The 18,256-nt window shown below is 44.4% G+C and overlaps 1 protein-coding gene across 2 annotated transcripts; it reads left to right on the top strand.

The window, feature by feature from the left end:
- Positions 1 to 6,009: 6,009 nt before the first annotated feature.
- On the top strand, positions 6,010 to 12,061 carry LOC108625696 (cuticle protein 7-like). Of its 2 annotated transcripts, XM_026814230.1 has the most exons (4): positions 6,010 to 6,700; positions 6,834 to 7,261; positions 10,416 to 10,653; positions 11,816 to 12,061. In XM_026814230.1, the coding sequence occupies exons 2-4, from the start codon at positions 7,142 to 7,144 to the stop codon at positions 11,956 to 11,958; spliced, it is 501 nt and encodes a 166-aa protein (XP_026670031.1). In that variant the 5' UTR covers positions 6,010 to 6,700; positions 6,834 to 7,141; the 3' UTR covers positions 11,959 to 12,061. The 2 variants fall into 2 exon arrangements, with proteins under 2 accessions (XP_026670031.1, XP_026670032.1); XM_026814231.1 differs by lacking the exon at positions 6,010 to 6,700 and having other exon boundaries at positions 7,176 to 10,022.
- The last annotated feature ends 6,195 nt before the right edge of the window (positions 12,062 to 18,256 follow it).

The raw sequence follows: 18,256 nt of genomic DNA, 5'->3' as shown, positions 1-18,256 counted from the left end.
CTTCTTATTAAAACTTTTTCTCCAACGAATACCGTGTAATTAAACGTTTCTCTGTTACGGCACGAAGAAGCTCCTGGCAACTTCGTAATCGATCGACCGAATTCGGTAGGGCAAAAATCAACTCTTGCATTTTCAACTAGTGGAAGTGCGAAATTACTTAAAAGACTTTTCTCAATTTTTAGCGGATGTACGTATCGATGAAAAATCGATTCCGTAAATGAACGACGAATATTTCTGTTCGTTTGATTAATGCTAATTGCACTATAGATCGTAAATATTTATTTTGGTAATGAAAATTTAACGGTTGAATTCGGCGCAAGGAAAAAAGGAAATATTTGTCCGCAAGAGATTACCGGGGCAAATATCGCGTCGCTGGATTTACACAGAAAATTTCATCGTATCGAGTTTTGTAAATGAAACAAATGGAATTTATTTACGGTTACGCACTCGCAGTAACAAAAATAAACATGCGTCACGGGCAAACATCGCGTAAAACACGCGAAACATGTGAATAACGATAAAGAAACACTCTTTTTTTGATAGCCCCGGAAATACGAGCGGGTCGTTGTTTCTTTCTCGCTTGGCGCAACGGAGACGTGCCGCCGGTGGAAATAGAAACCAATCTATAACCGCATAAACCGATATGATGTTCCAACGCGGCCGGATCAGCCAGGAGGCGATCCGACCCGGCGGTGAAGGAATTCGAGAGCGCATCTCTTTGATTAAAAATTGGATTGCACTTTAATACATCGAATAGTTGTGAATATTTATACCGAGGACCGGCCACAGATGGACGCGTTCCCGAGACTATCTCCGGTTAAACCCTCGCCGATTAATCTCGAAATCAATGAGTCGCATGAATATTCCTTGAACGATAATCTCGCGAACGATTGCCCGTATTTATAAACTAATTGCAGGATGTGCATTATCAACGGCAACAAAATAATTCGTTCCGTTCGAGCGTGCGTTACATTTAATCAGATTAAATCACGCGAATTTTCGTTTCGCCGATAAATTATCGTCGTTATTGGCTTCTCAAATAAGATCGAACTTTTATTACAATAAATTGTGGCGAAAATAAATATCGAATTGCGTGCAAATGTTACACGGCCCGTCAAAGTATCTACTTTGGACCTGATGCTTCAGCTGGAGATTTTCGCTCTATCGTTGCACCGTTTCGCAAAGTGAACGAGTTTCCTCCGGTGAATAAAGAGCTTGAGCATCAGTTTCCTCCTACGGCGGACGCAGAATCGACGGCGAGTCTTACATTTCGGGCCGGCCCCGGATCCCCACGACGAGTAGGTATCTTGACCCGGGCGCGTTTCCCAGTGACGGAAGAGCGGAAACTCAATTTCGAGTGGTCCTCCCGCAGGCCCTTCGGCCTTTCAGCTCCATCTCCGGCTCGTCCGACGTCTGAACATCTCCGGTTAAGCTGGATATGTATGTACATCCCGTAAGAAAACGTTGCGATCCGACGGGATCAGTCGATTCTTCTCAATGCGCCGTATGCAGCTTACACGGAATCATCGGTAAAACATTGATTCCATACAGAACCGATACTTGAAACCAGATCCCGGATCGACCGAAGTCAAGATCAAACGATGAGAACGATAATTTGATCGGAAATCGCTTTTGACGCGAGGCCAGGTTTTTTAATGCTCATTAGAACCGGTGAATTTTTGTACGTTTCGAAGGGAATTAGCGATTTTGACCCGGTGGATCGTGCAATATTAAATAGAGAAGCGAAACGAGGAGTCTCGAGGACGAGATTTAAATGCAGCTAGAATGCATCGATGCGAAGCACCGTCTTCACTCTTGAATTCGTAAACGGCTCTGCCGAGGGTAAGACCTCTCGAGAATAAAACCGAAGGGACCTCGGCGATCGACCCCCGAGATACTGGCCATTTGAAAGTCATTCAAAAATCAGGAAACCGAGAAGCGATAGTACCTGGCTGTTCTTTACATCCAACGAATCATTAATTAACGAAATTCCATCGATAATAAAATTAAAAATCTGATTTCCATCAAAACTGCTAAAAAAATGTTGTTAAATTCTTAAACACCTGAGAAAAGAATTATTCTGTATTTTACATTGTGCTTTATGAAGAACTGACGCTCTTCAGTATGAACCGTCATAATTAAATGTTTGCTGGAAATTAATTTCTCAATAGCTACCGGAGTCGGAATAAATTAATTACGTAATGCAGCGACGAAAGCAAAATTTATTCATCGAATACTGAATTTCAGTAGAAATTCGTTTGTCACGTGGTGAATGTTTCAAGCAGCTTGATTACCTTGGACATGTCAATGATCATTGAAAAGTTGCTCGATAAGTGCTCACTGAGTTATTGATGGAATTTTAATAATAGCTCATTTGTTGCGTGCTTCACAATTTAAGCGACACTTTGCATATGTCAATGATCATTTAAAATTCATTCATTAAACGCTTAACGCGTTAAACGCAATTTCGTTCGTTCGCGTTTCAACCGGTTGGATCACGCGTCAGACGATCCGCGTTTCTGGCGATTCTTAATCGAACGGTTCGTCGAATACGCGTTCAATTTTTCAACATCCAGTTCTGTATGTAGGCGGGCCAGACACGGTCGGAGTAAAACTCTCCTGGACATGAATATTTAAGCTTCCATTCACCGTATCCTTCTATTCCTTCTATATTTGAATAAACTAGGTGAACTAAGAATAAAACAGGCACGAGTTCGCTTGATGCGACGTTACGCTGGTCGTCTTGCCCTAAATTAGAGCGAGACGAAACGCGACAGGCGGAACGGGAAGTATTACACAGCGAATGTACGACATTGTCGATAATTCTATAGGAAACTCATGTATCGTATAAAATGAGTTGATATTTCATAAAAATCCATAAAATCGTCTTTGATATTTTCTCCATTTAATTGCATTTAATTTCTCTACGTTGCCATTTCTGACATTATCATTACTCGAGTCTTTAAGGATCATGACTATCGGTCAGAAATTCGAACATCATTACTTCGGATTACGTAATGATAAAAGACACTTGGGTTTTGATGAACGGTTGGAGTTGATCGTAAGAGCCGTTGTCTCGCCATCGGAGATCGGCGATAGAATCCATTTCGCTCGACAGATATCGAGTGGGTGTGCGCCGAACGGCAGAAGTTTTCGTCCCTCGGAAAGTCGGCCAGTTTGTTAAACCGGTCGACTGGGTTAACCGGACCCGAAGAAAACCCGGTTGCGGCAAGTTTCGACGCGGGACTGTTTGTGAAAAATGATCAACGTCCCGGTTATGCCTGTGAAAATCATTCGAAGAAATATCCGTCGCTAATTTGTACGCTGACAAATAATTCAACAGGAAGCGTTGTAAAAGCTGTGTCGATCGATCGGTGGACGAATATTGCCGGGGTGCGTATAAAAACGCGGGGCGAAAGAGAAAACGAATCTGACGTGGTGACCCGGGGGAGGTGAGGGTGGCGGAGAGTGCGGCAATAATCCACAAATCATTGTTTTATGAATATTCAGAACCGGCTGGCCCGCGAAAATAACGTCGCCGCGAGAGATCGATCGGCATTTCCTTCCTTCCTTCGACCTTACGACGCCGTTTCAAGCTCGCCTTATGCAAATTCGAGCCTCCCGCGTCTCACGACCCACCGTTTAACCGCTTCTTTCCGCTTTTTCGTGGAAATCCTATCCGACATACGTGCATGCATACGATACTTACTTGCTTGCAGATGAAATCGAGAAAAGCACTTCATATGTAGTGATGCCAACGGAATCGAATTTAATTGGAAGGAGTTGACGTCGCAAGATAATAATAAATATAATTTCGAAGAAATTGCTTCCCTAATGCAGGCAAACGAGAATCCGTAAGTCGAGGAAACGTAAGGAAAAATAGTAACGATCTTCCTTTCTGGTTGTGGGTCGAACAAGCAGCGGAAGAATAAAAACGGACAGTTGCCACTGGCTTTTCCTCGATTTATCCGCCGACCATGGGGAATGAAATTACGAGACTTCATCTGGAACTTTGGAACGGCTGAAGATAGATTTAAGGTTTGCGCACCGACCGTCTCCGCGCAATTTTTCTCCGTCCAGTTGGCCGGACGATAATGCCCTCTCGAATATTATTAAAAACTCAGGTAAAGGCTTATAACAAATTTCAAAATTTCATCCGATTTGGAAGACTTTATCAAAAGTATACCGAATTTTAAGCAGAACGGAGTTGAGCGAAGTTAAGAGTCTGTAATCTGTTTGAATAATTTATGGACGAGGTCGCCGGTGGTCGATTAACGATTTCTGAACGATCTGTACTCGACCGTGAATTCACACGCGACTCGCCTGTCGATATTAAAAAGACACCTTTTATGATTTCGGCTCCTCGGGTGGAAGCAATAAATATTTGTCACAAGCTCGTAGTCCTTTTGATCGGGGCGGAATCTCGGTATCGGCACGGATAAGATCGGCGGATAGGATCGTTCGAGGATCCCCGGAGGCAGCGAACAAACTTACGATATTCCACGGTACCACGGGGGTCAGGTAAATAATGCTCTTTATTTCGGACAACGTGGATAACCTAGCCCGGCTCCGTTTCATCCCTGTGTCAGCAGATTTTCGAGCCCGAGAGCTAAAAGTCGGTATCGGGATATGAAATATATCGGCCGGTCGAACTTAAAATAGAACTCCCACTGTCTCTCTCTCTCTCTCTCTCTCTCGCTCGCTCACGGCGACTCGGAAACGTATCTATCTAATTTATTTCCCGCGCGTTGTTCCTTATACATTCCGCGCGGTGTTTCCTCCTCGTCTTGGAGCTCATAAAAAAACATTGGCAACTTTTTCGATCAAGCTTATATCGTATTTTACGCGTTACGTTACGAGGCAATGACAAAATGTGATAACAGCGGTGGGAAGTTGTTCGCGGGGAATCACGTCCGCGAGCTTTACACCGTACGGTTTATAAAACCGAGAAATTGTCGCCCTACCAGTGTTTTCATTATAAGAAACTTTTTCACCGGTGGGACACAACGTGAAAAATTTTTATTCGCACGCGTCGCGTTTTAAACGCCGCCAGGTTTTATTGTTTCGGACACGGGACTCCTCGAGTGGAGTTCGCCGCGGTACAAACGAATTTTATTTACGTGAAAATCACGGTTTCGGATTAAATCGCGAGATCGTCAAGGGGAGGAAAAATTGCTGGCGTAGACGCGATGGGAGATACGGCGAAAGCCGTGAGACATTCTTCATATTAGAATCAACGTAAAGAATAAGCGAGTCGGCTCTCTTTTATACACCGCGTAATTACACGCTTGAATTAATTATGAAGATCAAACGGACGAGTTAAATGAAATTACACTTTTCCTACGCGGACGTGCCGAGCTGACGCACATCCTCGGTTGACACGAGGCAAGAAGTCCGCTGACTCATGTTAAACTCCGCAGAGCTAATTAATCATTAGCCGAGTGATTGCGAGGAGGCGAAACGAAAATGAACTTTCGTTCTTAACGTCTCGACAATAAAATGATCAGAGGTGAATAATCAGGATGAAGAAAATGTTAAAAAGGTTGATGAACGATGTTTCGCAGTGGCTGCAGCAACTTCGAACGTTTTACCGAAAACTTCTCTGCATAGGGCTGCCGGAAACTTGTTCAAAGGGGAGCTAAAGCGCCATTAAACGGTGCAAGAGAGCGACAATGACCGGCGCCGGGACGACAAAGGCGATCATGCACCTCCTTCCTTTCTTTTTTCCCCTCGAGGGGGAAAGGATGCAGCCGTTCGAGGAAGTAAGACCGCGGCGGAGTATCAATTACACGGGCGCCTCGCGGTCAGAGTTTTCCGGAAATTCGTGTAGTAAGTCAAGCCCGGGGACACCGGGGATCCCCGGAGGGGCGAACAATGCTCGGAGGTCGGCCGCTTTTGCATTTGCATATGAATTGGGGGTGAGAGCGCGGGTCGCCACCTCCAGGACCACTTGCACCAGCCACAGATCGCGGCTACACCCTGCTCCTAGCTCTCCAGTGACGAAACTCGGTGTAAGCCACTGCCAGGTAGTTTGGTCAACGCTCGCCCGCTGGATAGTTCGAATTACACCGACGACGTTGCCGGACGGATCGTGCTTCCCTCGTGTCGTCATCTCGGTGCCTGTACAGTGTCCGGGAGCTACTATTTCAACCCCTTCGATACGAGGGTTTCATAATTTGATCTCGCAACTCCTTGGAAAAATCGATTGTTCTAAACTGTATATTGGGAAATTGTCAATTTACGTTTAATTTGATGCTGTACCGGTTTGTATAACGTGTTGTTCGGCTCAGGTTCACTGGCATGTGGGTTCCAATAAAGTCGAAAAGGTCACAGAGGTAGTCTTTATTAAAATCGAATTGTTGTAGTTCAGCTAATTTAATACCTTTGTATACAGTTTTGGTATTATTTCAAAACGATGTGTAATTATGCATTTATGTTATTATTCTGTGTATTCGTACTTCTGAACTATGAATAGAAGAAAATTATATACGACTTTTCTCGTAGAAAATACAGGAATCATTGTCCCAAGCTATACCTTCGAATTCTTGCATCGTTTAACCCTTGGCAATCTTGAAGACAACATTGAATAGATTCATCAGGGGGGAGAAAGAGAGAGAGGGTCGATGGCTGATTTATTACGAGCACGGAGACGTTTATGGTTGCCTGAACCGGTGGGTTTACGTACTCCTTGCCTACCTCGGTGTGTAATCAGTTTTACAACTACTTTGTTAATTACTCGCATGAAATCGAGAATCTGCTGTACCGAACGTGCATTGATTTTATTTTAATGAGAACAAACTTTGCCGATAATTCGCTTTCTGATCAAACGAAAGTTTGCCTCGCATCTGGTAACCGGCCTGCTCATCGAGGGATCAGAGCAACGGCGGCAGGGATCCAACAAGTATATAACTCGACTAGCAGAGGGTGCGGCTTAGCTCCTTCATACATACATATGTACCTTTCATCAGCCACCCCGAGTTACAGCAGCTACGACGACGACGATGCACTTTAAAGACGATACGCGCGAACACGGAACAACCTGAGAACAGTTTATCATTCATTACGTCAGAATTTTCATGATGATCGTGTGAAACAATTTGCCTCGTTTGTTCCGCGCAACCCGAATGAATTCGTGACCGAAATGAAGGACGAACGATTTCCCAAGGAGTCTGATCGCGATTCCCGTGTTCGATTTCCGAGGCAAACACGGAGAAATGAAATCCTTCGGTTTGGATACTTCTTCCGGAACGAAGGCCAGCAGGTAGGTTAGTGTCTGACCTCTTCTTCTACGGATCGCGGGCGAAACCGCACTGTTTACAGTGAACGATAATCCGAGTCGGGGTTGGGTATCCGTAACTCCAGCGACGGCATGAAAACCAATTAACCCGACGGCACGGGCGTGACCCGGGCAGGCGCCAGCTATCAACCTGTAATCGGAGCGCTTAGAAAATTAGCGAAGGACCTGGAAAACGCTTCAGCTCGTTAGCGAACGGCCGATATCGTAGCGGTCCAGAATCCGTAAACTGTGTCGGATAGAAGGCTCGCGTGTAAAGCGGATACTCTGGAATGTATCCAGGTCCGCGATTGGTTCGAGACCCTAAAAATTCTTGTTGCTCCCGCTGCCGGATGCGTTCAATTCTTGGATCATCGATTCGATCCTCGGCACGGCGAGCGGATCCCTCGACTGAAAATCTGATCTATCCAAAAATCCGTTTGCCAGGGAACGAATGGAATTACAAAGTAATTAGCGATCCTCCAGGAGGGATGGGAAAGCAATTAGCGTGCTGGTTAATTGAACGTTTTAAGTAATTTCACTGATAAAGTTGGCAGCGACGTAGATTAACATTTCGGTAAGGTTTATCGCGATCGTGACAGTAACGAAAGTCGGTAGAGTTTGCTAAACGCTCTCGCGGTTGCGGGAACCGTAGGATGGATGAGCCGCGAGGGTGTCTCTGTTGTTTTGGGATTCCAAGCCGCAAGATGGAGGTCAAGGAGGAATTCTGGAGGATAGCGTGCCGCCTCCGTTCCCGAGCCAGGGAATAGATCGTGACCTATAAACGAGGGGCGGTCGTATAAAACGCCCCTAGGAAGCGCGACCCAGTCGTCCCTGTCTGAGGGGTCGAAAGAAGCGGAACGTCGACCGAGGCGGTTGGGTGCACCGCGAGAATCGCCGGCAAACAAAACTATTCGTCTTTATCCGGTTAAAGTTATCTCCTTGGAATCTGTCCCGACGATGCCGCGACCGGCAGCTACGGAAGGTCTAGGAGGCACGTCGATGGGAATGAAAACGACATCAATCTCGCGGCTTTCACTCATTTTCCTTTCTACGCGCTTTTCCCCGTCGCGATATTGCCTGGAAATCTTATGTCTGCGTTGCTCGATCCCTGCTTCTTTGTATTTTGCTTGCCAGCGTTTTACGCCGAAGGTTCGAACCGAAGGACGATCAGACTCTCGAGTTTTCTCAAAATCACGAGGCGAGCCTCTCGAGTCGAGCTCGAGTGGCCGATCGCGAATATTAATTAATATCGGGTCATATTGATCTTGTCGTGGAACAGGGACTGGTCAAGGATCCATCGACGAGCATACGATTAGGGTGGGAATCGAACTTCGATAGACCTCGGTTAATTGAAATAGTTGGACCGTGTAGCAGATTTCCAGCCACGCTACCGCGGGAGTCATTAAAAATACTTTTCAATCTCATGAACATCGGAGATTCAGCAAACTCCTGGGTTTAAAATAGATTCAATTAACGTCACACGCGTGCGCCGCATAGCGATCAGCCCGAGTCCCTGCGTGAAAAATTCTAGTACAGACTTGAGATATTAAAAAAAAAAAAATAGTTCATCGGGGAGGGAAATTAGAAACTGGAGCGGCGCGTACGCCGGGTAAACATTCGTGCAATCTCGACGGATTCGATCGAGCCCCGGGGCGAAAATGACTAATCAGTCAGGGGACGACGTGGAATCGTTCTCGGATTCCTTTTAGCTCGCTGGAACGTCGTTGGCAAATCTTATTTAAGGCAGATTTATCGCCGGGCCGACCCTGAGATCGAGGATATTACGCCGGACCCGGACACCGCTCACAATGCGACTCTTCGACTCAAAAAGTGTCATAACTCAAAACCCGAGCGCCTCTTCGAGCACTTCCGCAGCTCCAGCACAGCCTGTGCCAGAAATCCTTCTCTCGCCGGTTTTATTCCGCGATAAACCAAATGATATCCCGTGGTTTTTGTTAATAACGTTGGAGGAAATCAAAAATGCTTGGACCGTTTTATCGATATCGTCCACGGAGAAAGCGTCGGATCTACAGTTTTTAGAAACGATATGACGCGATAATGATTGTTCCCGTTATAACGCGACGAGCACATTGGGAATCGTAAGAAACGAGGTAGTAACAGATTTGATTCGTACGAAGACGTAACCTTAGCCTGTACGTGAAAGCACGTCGCAAGCAGAACCCGGCTCGTTTGCATTTATGGAGACACGTGTTGCGAGCGAACACTTCACCGAAGGAAAGAAGCGTTCCGGGAACGCGACGACGTCGGTGGAGTTACGGTAATCGCGTTTTCTAAACAGTTTCCAACGTAAGACAGAGTTTTGGGCGAAATGGAGCGTGCAGAAGGGAGAGGCGAGAAAGAAAGTCAAAACTCGCGGTAACACGATCTGCCGGATCCATCGTGCGTGACGGCGAGGCGATGGACGCGTGTGTCACCAGCTCCGGGGAAAATTTCTTTTCCCTGCGTCCCATTTTTTCGCCACCTTTCCCAACTCCATTAGCGCCCGGGGATTGGCTAATGCTCGCTCGACCGAGCACCGAGCGACGCTTTTTGCGGACCCGGGACCGCTTGAATAATTGTGTTTTGCAACGTCTGCGCCGGCCAAGTTCCGGGCATGGATCCAAAGAAGGATTAAGCAAAGGGAAACTTTTAAAGTGGACCTATAAAAGGAACAATCGCAGCCGGGCCGGGCCATTCGGTATCGATTCGTCCCGGGGATACGCGTCCTGCTAGTATGGCGTTTAAAGTGAGTGTACATCACGCGATTGACCATTCTTCATTTGCCGCGTGATGTGTAGGCAAGTTTTTAAGTGACCCCGATCGATCAATCGTTTCGTACCATTTAATTATCGGTCGAGACGCCGCCACCGTCGCGCGCCGTGCTAACAGAATCATTCTGTCCCGGTCCGCCGAGAGTTCTATCGATTCTCCACGTGACATCGGTTAATCACTTCGTAAATTGGAAATTCTTTTCAAGATGGAAACGTTTCGCTTCTTTCGAGCACGCTCCAACTTTCCATTCCCATTACTCCGGCCCCACGAAATTCGTTCCGGTGAACTTCGCGTCATTACTTAAAGTGCAGGCATGCATTTTGAATTTTCGGAAAAAAAAAAAAAAATGAAAATATTTTCTCGGTAGCTGATCGCGACGATCCTGGCGCTGTCGGTTTTATTCGACGGTAAAGTGGAGGCCGGCCACGCGCATTCCTTCCAACATTTCCACGGACCGGTGATAGGCCACGGTCAGGAAGTGACTTGGCACGACAAGCACGGCCACCATCACCACGATTACGTCGCCCATCCGCACTACGAGTTCTCGTACGGCGTCGAGGACCATCACACCGGCGACTATCATGGCCAGAAGGAGCACAGGGACGGTAAGCTTGATCCTTTCTTTCCCATCATCACTGCGGGATATGAGAACGTAACGAAGTTACGTCTTTCGACTGGCGATGTGTTTCATACCTTCGTATATTCAGTCTACTCTTACGTATTTATTATCTATAAGTGTAGGAAATATTCAAAATTAGTAACAATCATTGAATAAGAGAAAATCTGATTAGGCTAAATGAAAATAGTTATGATACGAGAGTAGAAGAGCAGTGGATACACGGTTTTAGAAATGTTAGCGTGACTTTTGTCCAGTGGATTATCCATCGCCACTGGAGTACAAACGTAGACTGCGCCCTTTGCCTGAAACTGGTCCTTTGACGCAAAGTAATCCTCGAGTGGCATCTTTTAATTAGTTTACAGCGATCCTCGAGAAGCGTCGCGAAACGCCGTCTTCGCTCGCGAACTCTTTTGAACATCTCAAGGATCCACGGGGTCTTCCACTTTCGTTTCTACGTAATCGGCCTAATTAAAACCAGACGGTGTCCTAGTTTAACGACGTTCGAATGTCGAAAAGTCGAGGGGCTTGTTCCCGACAGGTAGTTTAATAGGCGCCGCGGAGAGTTACTCCTTGGAATAACTGCGATTATCAAAATCGATGGAGAACGACGAGTTTTAAACTGTGGGAGCATCGACTCGCCACCGACACGTCTACTTCAAACCCGAGAGTCTGCCGTTAAATTAGACTCGTCTTCCTAATAGACTTAACTAAATCGTAACATTATGCGGCAGGAATAATTACGTACTATGGATCTTCCTTGGTTTTCCAACCAACTCACGTTCATTCAAAGACCAGTCTTCACTGGCGTGCCATTTATTCACGTCACGAACGCAACATATGACGTAAAAATATAGCTATTAGAAAATAATATAAATTCTGTATTGGTTAATTGGCAATTTTCAAGATATTTTCCATGATGAAACACCCACACTGTATAGGAAGCGCGTTGCTGATCGATCTATTACGGTGCTAACAGGACCAATTGTTTGCATAAATTTTAATTTTCCTTTTGAGAAAAATTATGTAAATTCTGGCCGAGTAAACGGCATGGAATTTCTTCTCTTATACGTAGGATCGAGCGGAAAATTATTTATCCATCTTAATGATGTTAGGACTTGTTAATTACTGGTTATCTTTTTTTGTTCCAGGGGATGAGGTGGTCGGCGAGTACACGGTTAAAGAGCCCGGCGGTAACGTCCGAACGGTGAAGTACCGTGCCGGAAAGGACGGATTCTTCGCGCATGTCATCAACAGCGATGGTAACGACCACCACGACGAGCACCACCATTAAACGCTTGGCAGTCGTTAGCGGGCCCATTACCAAAGATTTCTTGTTACCATTGTTTTATTGTTACACAACGTTTTGTTGTACCGATCCAGCATATAACAAATAAAAGCAGAAACAGAATATCGCTGGTTTAATGCCTTCCAAATCGGCCGGCCAATTAGCAAGATCCAAACATCGGTCTGTAGGCTCGGATCGAAAACCGATCCGATGTTTTTAACGGAAGTGACGTTTACTGTGACTGACAATCGGATCGGACGTATGGATCTCCCTTGTGATTACGTATCCAGTTAGAAACACTGTTTTGGCATCGCGTGTGCAAATCAATTGGACGCTTTCACGATTTAATGAGACCGACCTTAAACGCGATCGACCCTTTGCCACGGTTCGACAACCCCACTCGAGATTTCTCTATCTAGTTTCTTAACAATCGACAATTTTTACTTGAATCAACGGCACGTGTGAAGGAAATTGGTAAGTGATCAGATGTGATTGATAAAAGTCTGATTACGGAATCGTAGAATATCGGAAACGATCGTCAGTGAGGCTGAAATCGATCCGCAAAGCAGCTTGAATAAGGCGGGCGTTAATCAGATACAATGCGTTGTGCGACAATGCGTCACTAATTTCGTTCGTGAAACATTGCGTTCACGTTTTTTCAATCTATTAACAAAACCGCGATCCCTCAATATTTGTAGAACTCACGGTTCTTCCTTGGCCGATTAACATCCCCAGTATAAACGAGGTTACGAGAAACAGAAATCTGGAAACAAGTTTTATAATAATTCTTTGCAAAATCAAACATGTTTACATTCACGATTCGAGTTATTTATCGTTTCTCTTTTTTAGCAGCTGAAAAGATTTATTTAATTGTAAAGAGTAAGTATGAATAGTTAATTCAAATGGAAATGACATTGCCCTGAGCTTTAGCTATTCCCATTATTATATTCAATTTATTCACGGACGGCGTTAGGGGACGGAAAGAGTTTGATAAAAGCGCCAGAATAGGAATGTTTTTTAAATGGTTTTAAGATTAAAATTTCTCTATTGGTCCGTCGGAATAGTCGACGCAATATTGCACGCTTTCAATAAACTCTCGACGAGATTAATGGACAATTGTTATTGGTAATGAATTGTATTCACCCGCATTTGACGGCCCATTGAAATTAGTTACCATTGTCCCGGGCTGTTCTTTGTTTTATCGCTCCTTCGTGCGCGGAATTTTCTTCTGGCCAAGAGGGAACTTGTCGAAGAATCTTTAGTTGACTTTCTCAGAGACAAGGAACGTGGCCAATGAGACGGGAAGAGGAGCCAACTAGGTGAGTAGAGAAAGAATCCCCTCCGTCTAGCTATTAAAATTGAATATCCTAGAAACTAATTTATTGTACCTTGCCTTATGGTGTACTATTACGCAGCTCGTTAAGTTCATGCCCTTCTTTGTAACGATATTGTCTTATTCATCAATTATATTTCTTATTAAAAGAAGGGAAGGAGTAATTTAAAAATTCTGAATTAGAGAAGAAATATTTCTCAATAATAATAAATATTAATTAATAAATAAAAAAATATTAGGATGAATTATTTGCACCACCGGAAGGACATATCTTATGTACTTCCACCATCCCTTCGGTTCAGATTGAACGAAGTTCCGCGATTGTTTCCGAATTCTGGATTAAAATATGTACATAAAATAGTATCGAACGAGAAAGCGCAGAGGTAAATTGTTAGATTTGAAGAATAGCTTTTGTATAATTGTTGGTTTCGAAAAGGCACGAATCGCGGCGTGTAGAGCATGTTTGGCCGAGATGTTCGTTAAAACTGATGACGGCAGCGTCTTTTCTTCTCGTCCAGCGGGAACAAAGGGTGAATTTTAAATCGAAATATTCAGCTAGACGAGTTTATTCAGAAACACGGCGTTCTCTCATTTAAATTACGCGGACCCGGGTATTGTGTGTCCGTTTTTCATACGAGTTGTCGTAAAGCTCGAACCTTATTCCGAGTTATTGTGCCGTGCTTTCTTGCCTCTATAAAGGCCCCTTGATTTAGCGACTCTTAAGTTACCTTTACTCTTTTTTTGTCCGCGGAAACAACGACGATATGAAGATTTGTTTATAAAGGAATGAGACGCTTTATTATTCCCGGCTCGTTTCACGGCGCGCACCATGAAATTTACACGCGTTCCCCGGTCCTCGGTTACCCGTAATTCCGCTCCATCTCGCTCCTAATTCCATTTCTTCCATTTTTTGCACGTACGAGCTGCTCCGTCTTATGAAAGGCGACGAAAAAAAAAAAAAAAAAAGAAAAATACGAAAATCTTGCGCAACAGCGGGGAAACGGTCCCGTCGTAAAGTTTAGACGCACGCCTCGCTCGTCAAATACATACGTACTTTACCCTAGCTAGGAGCGTAACCATCGAACCGACCGAACGGTTCGAAGAAACTACGACTTCTCCTTTAACTTCCGCTTTATGGAGTCTTCTTTGCCTTCGAAAGTTTGACCTGAAATTCTCCGACCGCCTTATTGTGAACAGAACCGTACGCGAATGGTAAGTGTAAACTTTTGGAATAAAAATAATAACAGAACAAACGGTAGAGATATATACGATGGGGGCGGGAGGCACGACTCGAAAGTTAGGCAAGTTACTGTCTTGTTTTTCAAGTTTCGACGAAGGAAAGTTAGCGAGTTAATTAATCGACGATCACTCGGGGGCCTTCGTAATTTCGATATTAAATTAACTGTCGTATGAAATATTTTCAGCGAAAATTGTATTAATACGATGATCACTCAGGGACAGTAATTTCCACGTCGGATATTAAATTAACTGTTATATGAAATATTGTATTAGAAATTGTAGTAATTTTTGTGGCTGGCGTGATGGAAATGGGTTAATGAGTCGACGAGACGAGATAGGAAGCAGCACCAGCAGCAGCACCAGCAGCAGCAGCTCTAGTTTCTTTGGATATCAAGATCTGAATATGGTTCCCGCTAATTGCCAGTAGCGGTGAACGGGTCAGCTCTAAATAAATTATAGCGGAGCAGACGGGAAATCGATCCGTGGCCGATGGAACAAAAGCTCATCGTCCGATTTCGTGTGTCAGCTTCAACCGCTGATGGCTGCCTTCCCGGAAACCCGTTCCGACAGCCCCGCACGAGAAACGAAAGTGCCGCGGACGAGAAATCGTACCACGTTCTGGTGTCGTGATTGCAAATGCAACTGCGATCCCCCCACGGTTGCAAACTTATCGATTCCGGTGCCGCGTTGTATTTCCTCCGTCACGCTCCCATCTTCGAGCATCCCATAAATACATACGTTATCCTGGCGCGATGCTCTCTTCTTTTTTAATCAACGAGCATTCGATATTTCTTTTATGAATCAAATACGAATTAAACGAAGAATCGAGAATAATGTCACTGGACGTGATTCGATTATTATTATTCATCTGCTTGTATAATTTCATCGAACACTGGCCGAGGATCTCGGTGCATCCTTTCCGGGAATAATTCTATATCCCGGGATGACGTCGCGGAACGAGGTCAGTGATATACATATACGCGTGTGTTACTTTCGAAATTACGCTTTCAAATAATTTTCATGATCCGGGTCAAGCTTTAGCGCAGGATACAGAGAAGATGCAAATGCGGACGGGTACACATAGACACGTGCGTGGCTGTTTATCTAAGATTTTCGGCCGCGTATGCAATATTTCTGTGGGAACGTTTGCGCCAAGGAAGAAGCCGGGGGTCCACTTTGGGAAATTACTCGTAGATCATAAGAATCGTCCGACCGCGGAACGCCTATACGTTTACGTTACACGCTCGTTCCTCTCCCTTGGCAATTACCGTCCCGTCCGGCCGCCGAATCAATGCATTTTTTACCCGGGCGTTCATTCAGCCGGAAAACCGCGTCTTATTGAGAACCGATTCGTTTCGCTCGGGATTTATGCGAATCACTACGAAATGTAGAAGCGATTCTCGTTATCAATGAAATATTAGGTCTACCGGAAAATTCTGTCCGTTTTTGGAATAAACCGAAATACAAATTTTTCTTATCATCAATAAACTTTATTAAATAATATAATTGCCATTATTATTAATGATTTCTTGCCAGCGCGAGGGCAATTTGTATATCCCATTTTTCAAAAATGTTTTATCTTTTGATGCGAAAAATTCAACTAGTGCTTGTTTCATATCTTCTTCATTTTTCAATTTTTTTCCCTTCAAAAAATTTTTTCAACCATCTTCTGCATGTCCTATCAGAAACTGTACCTTCACCAAACACTTTCAATAAAATTTTACATGTTTCTGTAGCATTTGTTCCTTGTTGAAATTCGTATAAAATACAGTGGCGTAAATGAAGCTTATCAGTAGCCATGGGTACACTATGGCTTCACACATAAGACTAACGTGAATCAACTTTGTTTTAGTTAATTTGCTACGTCAGTATGTATAGATTAAGTGTTAAAAATAGAGAGGCACACGTGCGCTTAATAAACATATGCTTACGTGTCGAAATTTGTTGTGAAAGAAACTGACAGAATTTTCCGGTAGATCTAATATATTTAATTGCTACGTGGGATCTTTTTGCATTGCGATCGAGAATTGCCGTCAGCTGTCCGTAACTTCTGATGTAAAAATACAGGAAAAATCGTGACGCAGAGATGGATTTCCAGCGAGTACATATTACGGTTTATTAAACGCAACCGCTGGCTATCATGCCCGTAAGCATCGATTTCAAACATGGTCGTAACAGTAATTACTGTCGAAAACGCGGAGTATATTGTGTTCTTATTAATTCACGATTCCGTCGATTTAAATGCAGATTTCGCCAGCGGAATTTCTCCCGGAAATATACTTTTGACTCTGCAATCGGGGAAACGAAAAGAATTTCGTCGTAGTTCGGCGGATAATCGGCAAAGTTCGAAGCCACGGACCGTGCTGGTGTAGCGAGAGGAACGCGAAACGGAAGAACGGTCGCTGAGAAAGGACTATGCGGAACTAATGGTCGGATCCAAGTTGGGTCGCGAAGATTAAACGAGCATCGAAAACGAGTCGGATATAGGGCGTGGGTGGAAACCGGCCGCAAAGTGAAACAAATTGCCGCGAACGATCCACCGGCCGGCCGGCAGCGAGGTCGTTGATTTTTCTCCTAATTCCAGCGACTTTTTAAAGTCGACCTTTTGAGGAATAATCCTCGATAAGTAGCAATCGTTTCGCTCTTTGCAGCTTAAAAAAAAGAAACACCGAGGAAGGAGTATAATGACCAATTCGAAAATCGTGCGGATAGTTTAATTTTCACTTACCCGGCGCTGGTCACCGACAAAAAGCTCTGAAAACGCAATTAAAAGTTGCGAGCTGCTTGCCGCTTGGCAACCGGGCTAAAAAGCTGCGAACAGGTAAACAGTGAATTAAAGTTCCCGGAACGAAACGGAATCACCATCAGGCAAGAGTTAGGGCGTTTTATTCTTGCCATGCTGCCTAACAAAATTTATTATCAAATAAATGCCACTTTACAGCGTGACGCCAACAAACGTAGACTTGCACATTTTCAGCTCGTAACCGCTGGTGAATAAATTCAGCAGACACGGCTCGATATATCGCCGTAATGCTTCGGAAGAATCTACCCTGGCCTTATCAGCAAATACCACACCACGTGTTTAAACTCGGGCTATGCGAATAGATCTGTCGGCCTATTTTTATGTCTCCTTCGGCTCCAACTCTTTTATATTATCAACCATCCAAGAATTATTTATTTTCAATACCTACCGTGTTTCATAGCCTTCGAATGTATACTCTCATTATTTCTTCTTCTCATTGGACGAAACTAAACGATATAATGATAGACGATTTTTCCGATCGAGATGCCCGAAGATATTCCTATATAAGATTTCTTCGTACTCGATAACGATCGAATAATGCACCATCCATGGGAGCGAATCGAATCTAGGGTCGGAAGCTGAAGATCTTAATCTACTTTTAATATCCTGCGCCTGAGAGGTCCCTCGTGGCCCAATGATCACGGATCAACGACGAGGAATGGAAAAGTTTGCTCGTTTGGCCGATGAGTTGAGGGATACCGGTTCATTTTCTCACGGAGATTGCTATGGAAAAGAAAGGAAAACCGGGAACCGGAGCTGGCTAGTCAGAGGCGTCGCAAAGGCAAATCTTAAGTCAAGTGCACACGTTCGTCGCAGTCGATGTAATCCGATTTGCATGTCTGTGCAGATCGCATGCATTCTGAATGATTTGTACTTTTATTATAAATTAATTAACGAATCACTGAAATTCAGGATAATTATTTAAGGAT

Source organism: Ceratina calcarata, unplaced genomic scaffold (assembly GCF_001652005.2).
Source record: "Ceratina calcarata isolate Rehan_Ccalc_2016 unplaced genomic scaffold, ASM165200v1 scaffold12, whole genome shotgun sequence".
In the NCBI taxonomy this organism is placed as follows: domain Eukaryota; kingdom Metazoa; phylum Arthropoda; class Insecta; order Hymenoptera; family Apidae; genus Ceratina; species Ceratina calcarata.
Note: the sequence above shows the minus strand (reverse complement) of the source record. Positions and strands in the feature narration are given on the sequence as shown.

What these genes read in the sequence shown, in the direction of transcription:
- LOC108625696 (XM_026814230.1), top strand. Translation starts at nt 7,142, where the DNA reads ATGAAGGACGAACGATTTCCCAAGGAGTCTGATCGCGATTCCCGTGTT. An exon ending in TCCGGAACGAAGGCCAGCAG is followed by an intron (nt 7,262 to 10,415) that starts GTAGGTTAGTGT and finishes TTTTCTCGGTAG; the next exon opens with CTGATCGCGACGATCCTGGC. An exon ending in CCAGAAGGAGCACAGGGACG is followed by an intron (nt 10,654 to 11,815) that starts GTAAGCTTGATC and finishes TTTTTGTTCCAG; the next exon opens with GGGATGAGGTGGTCGGCGAG.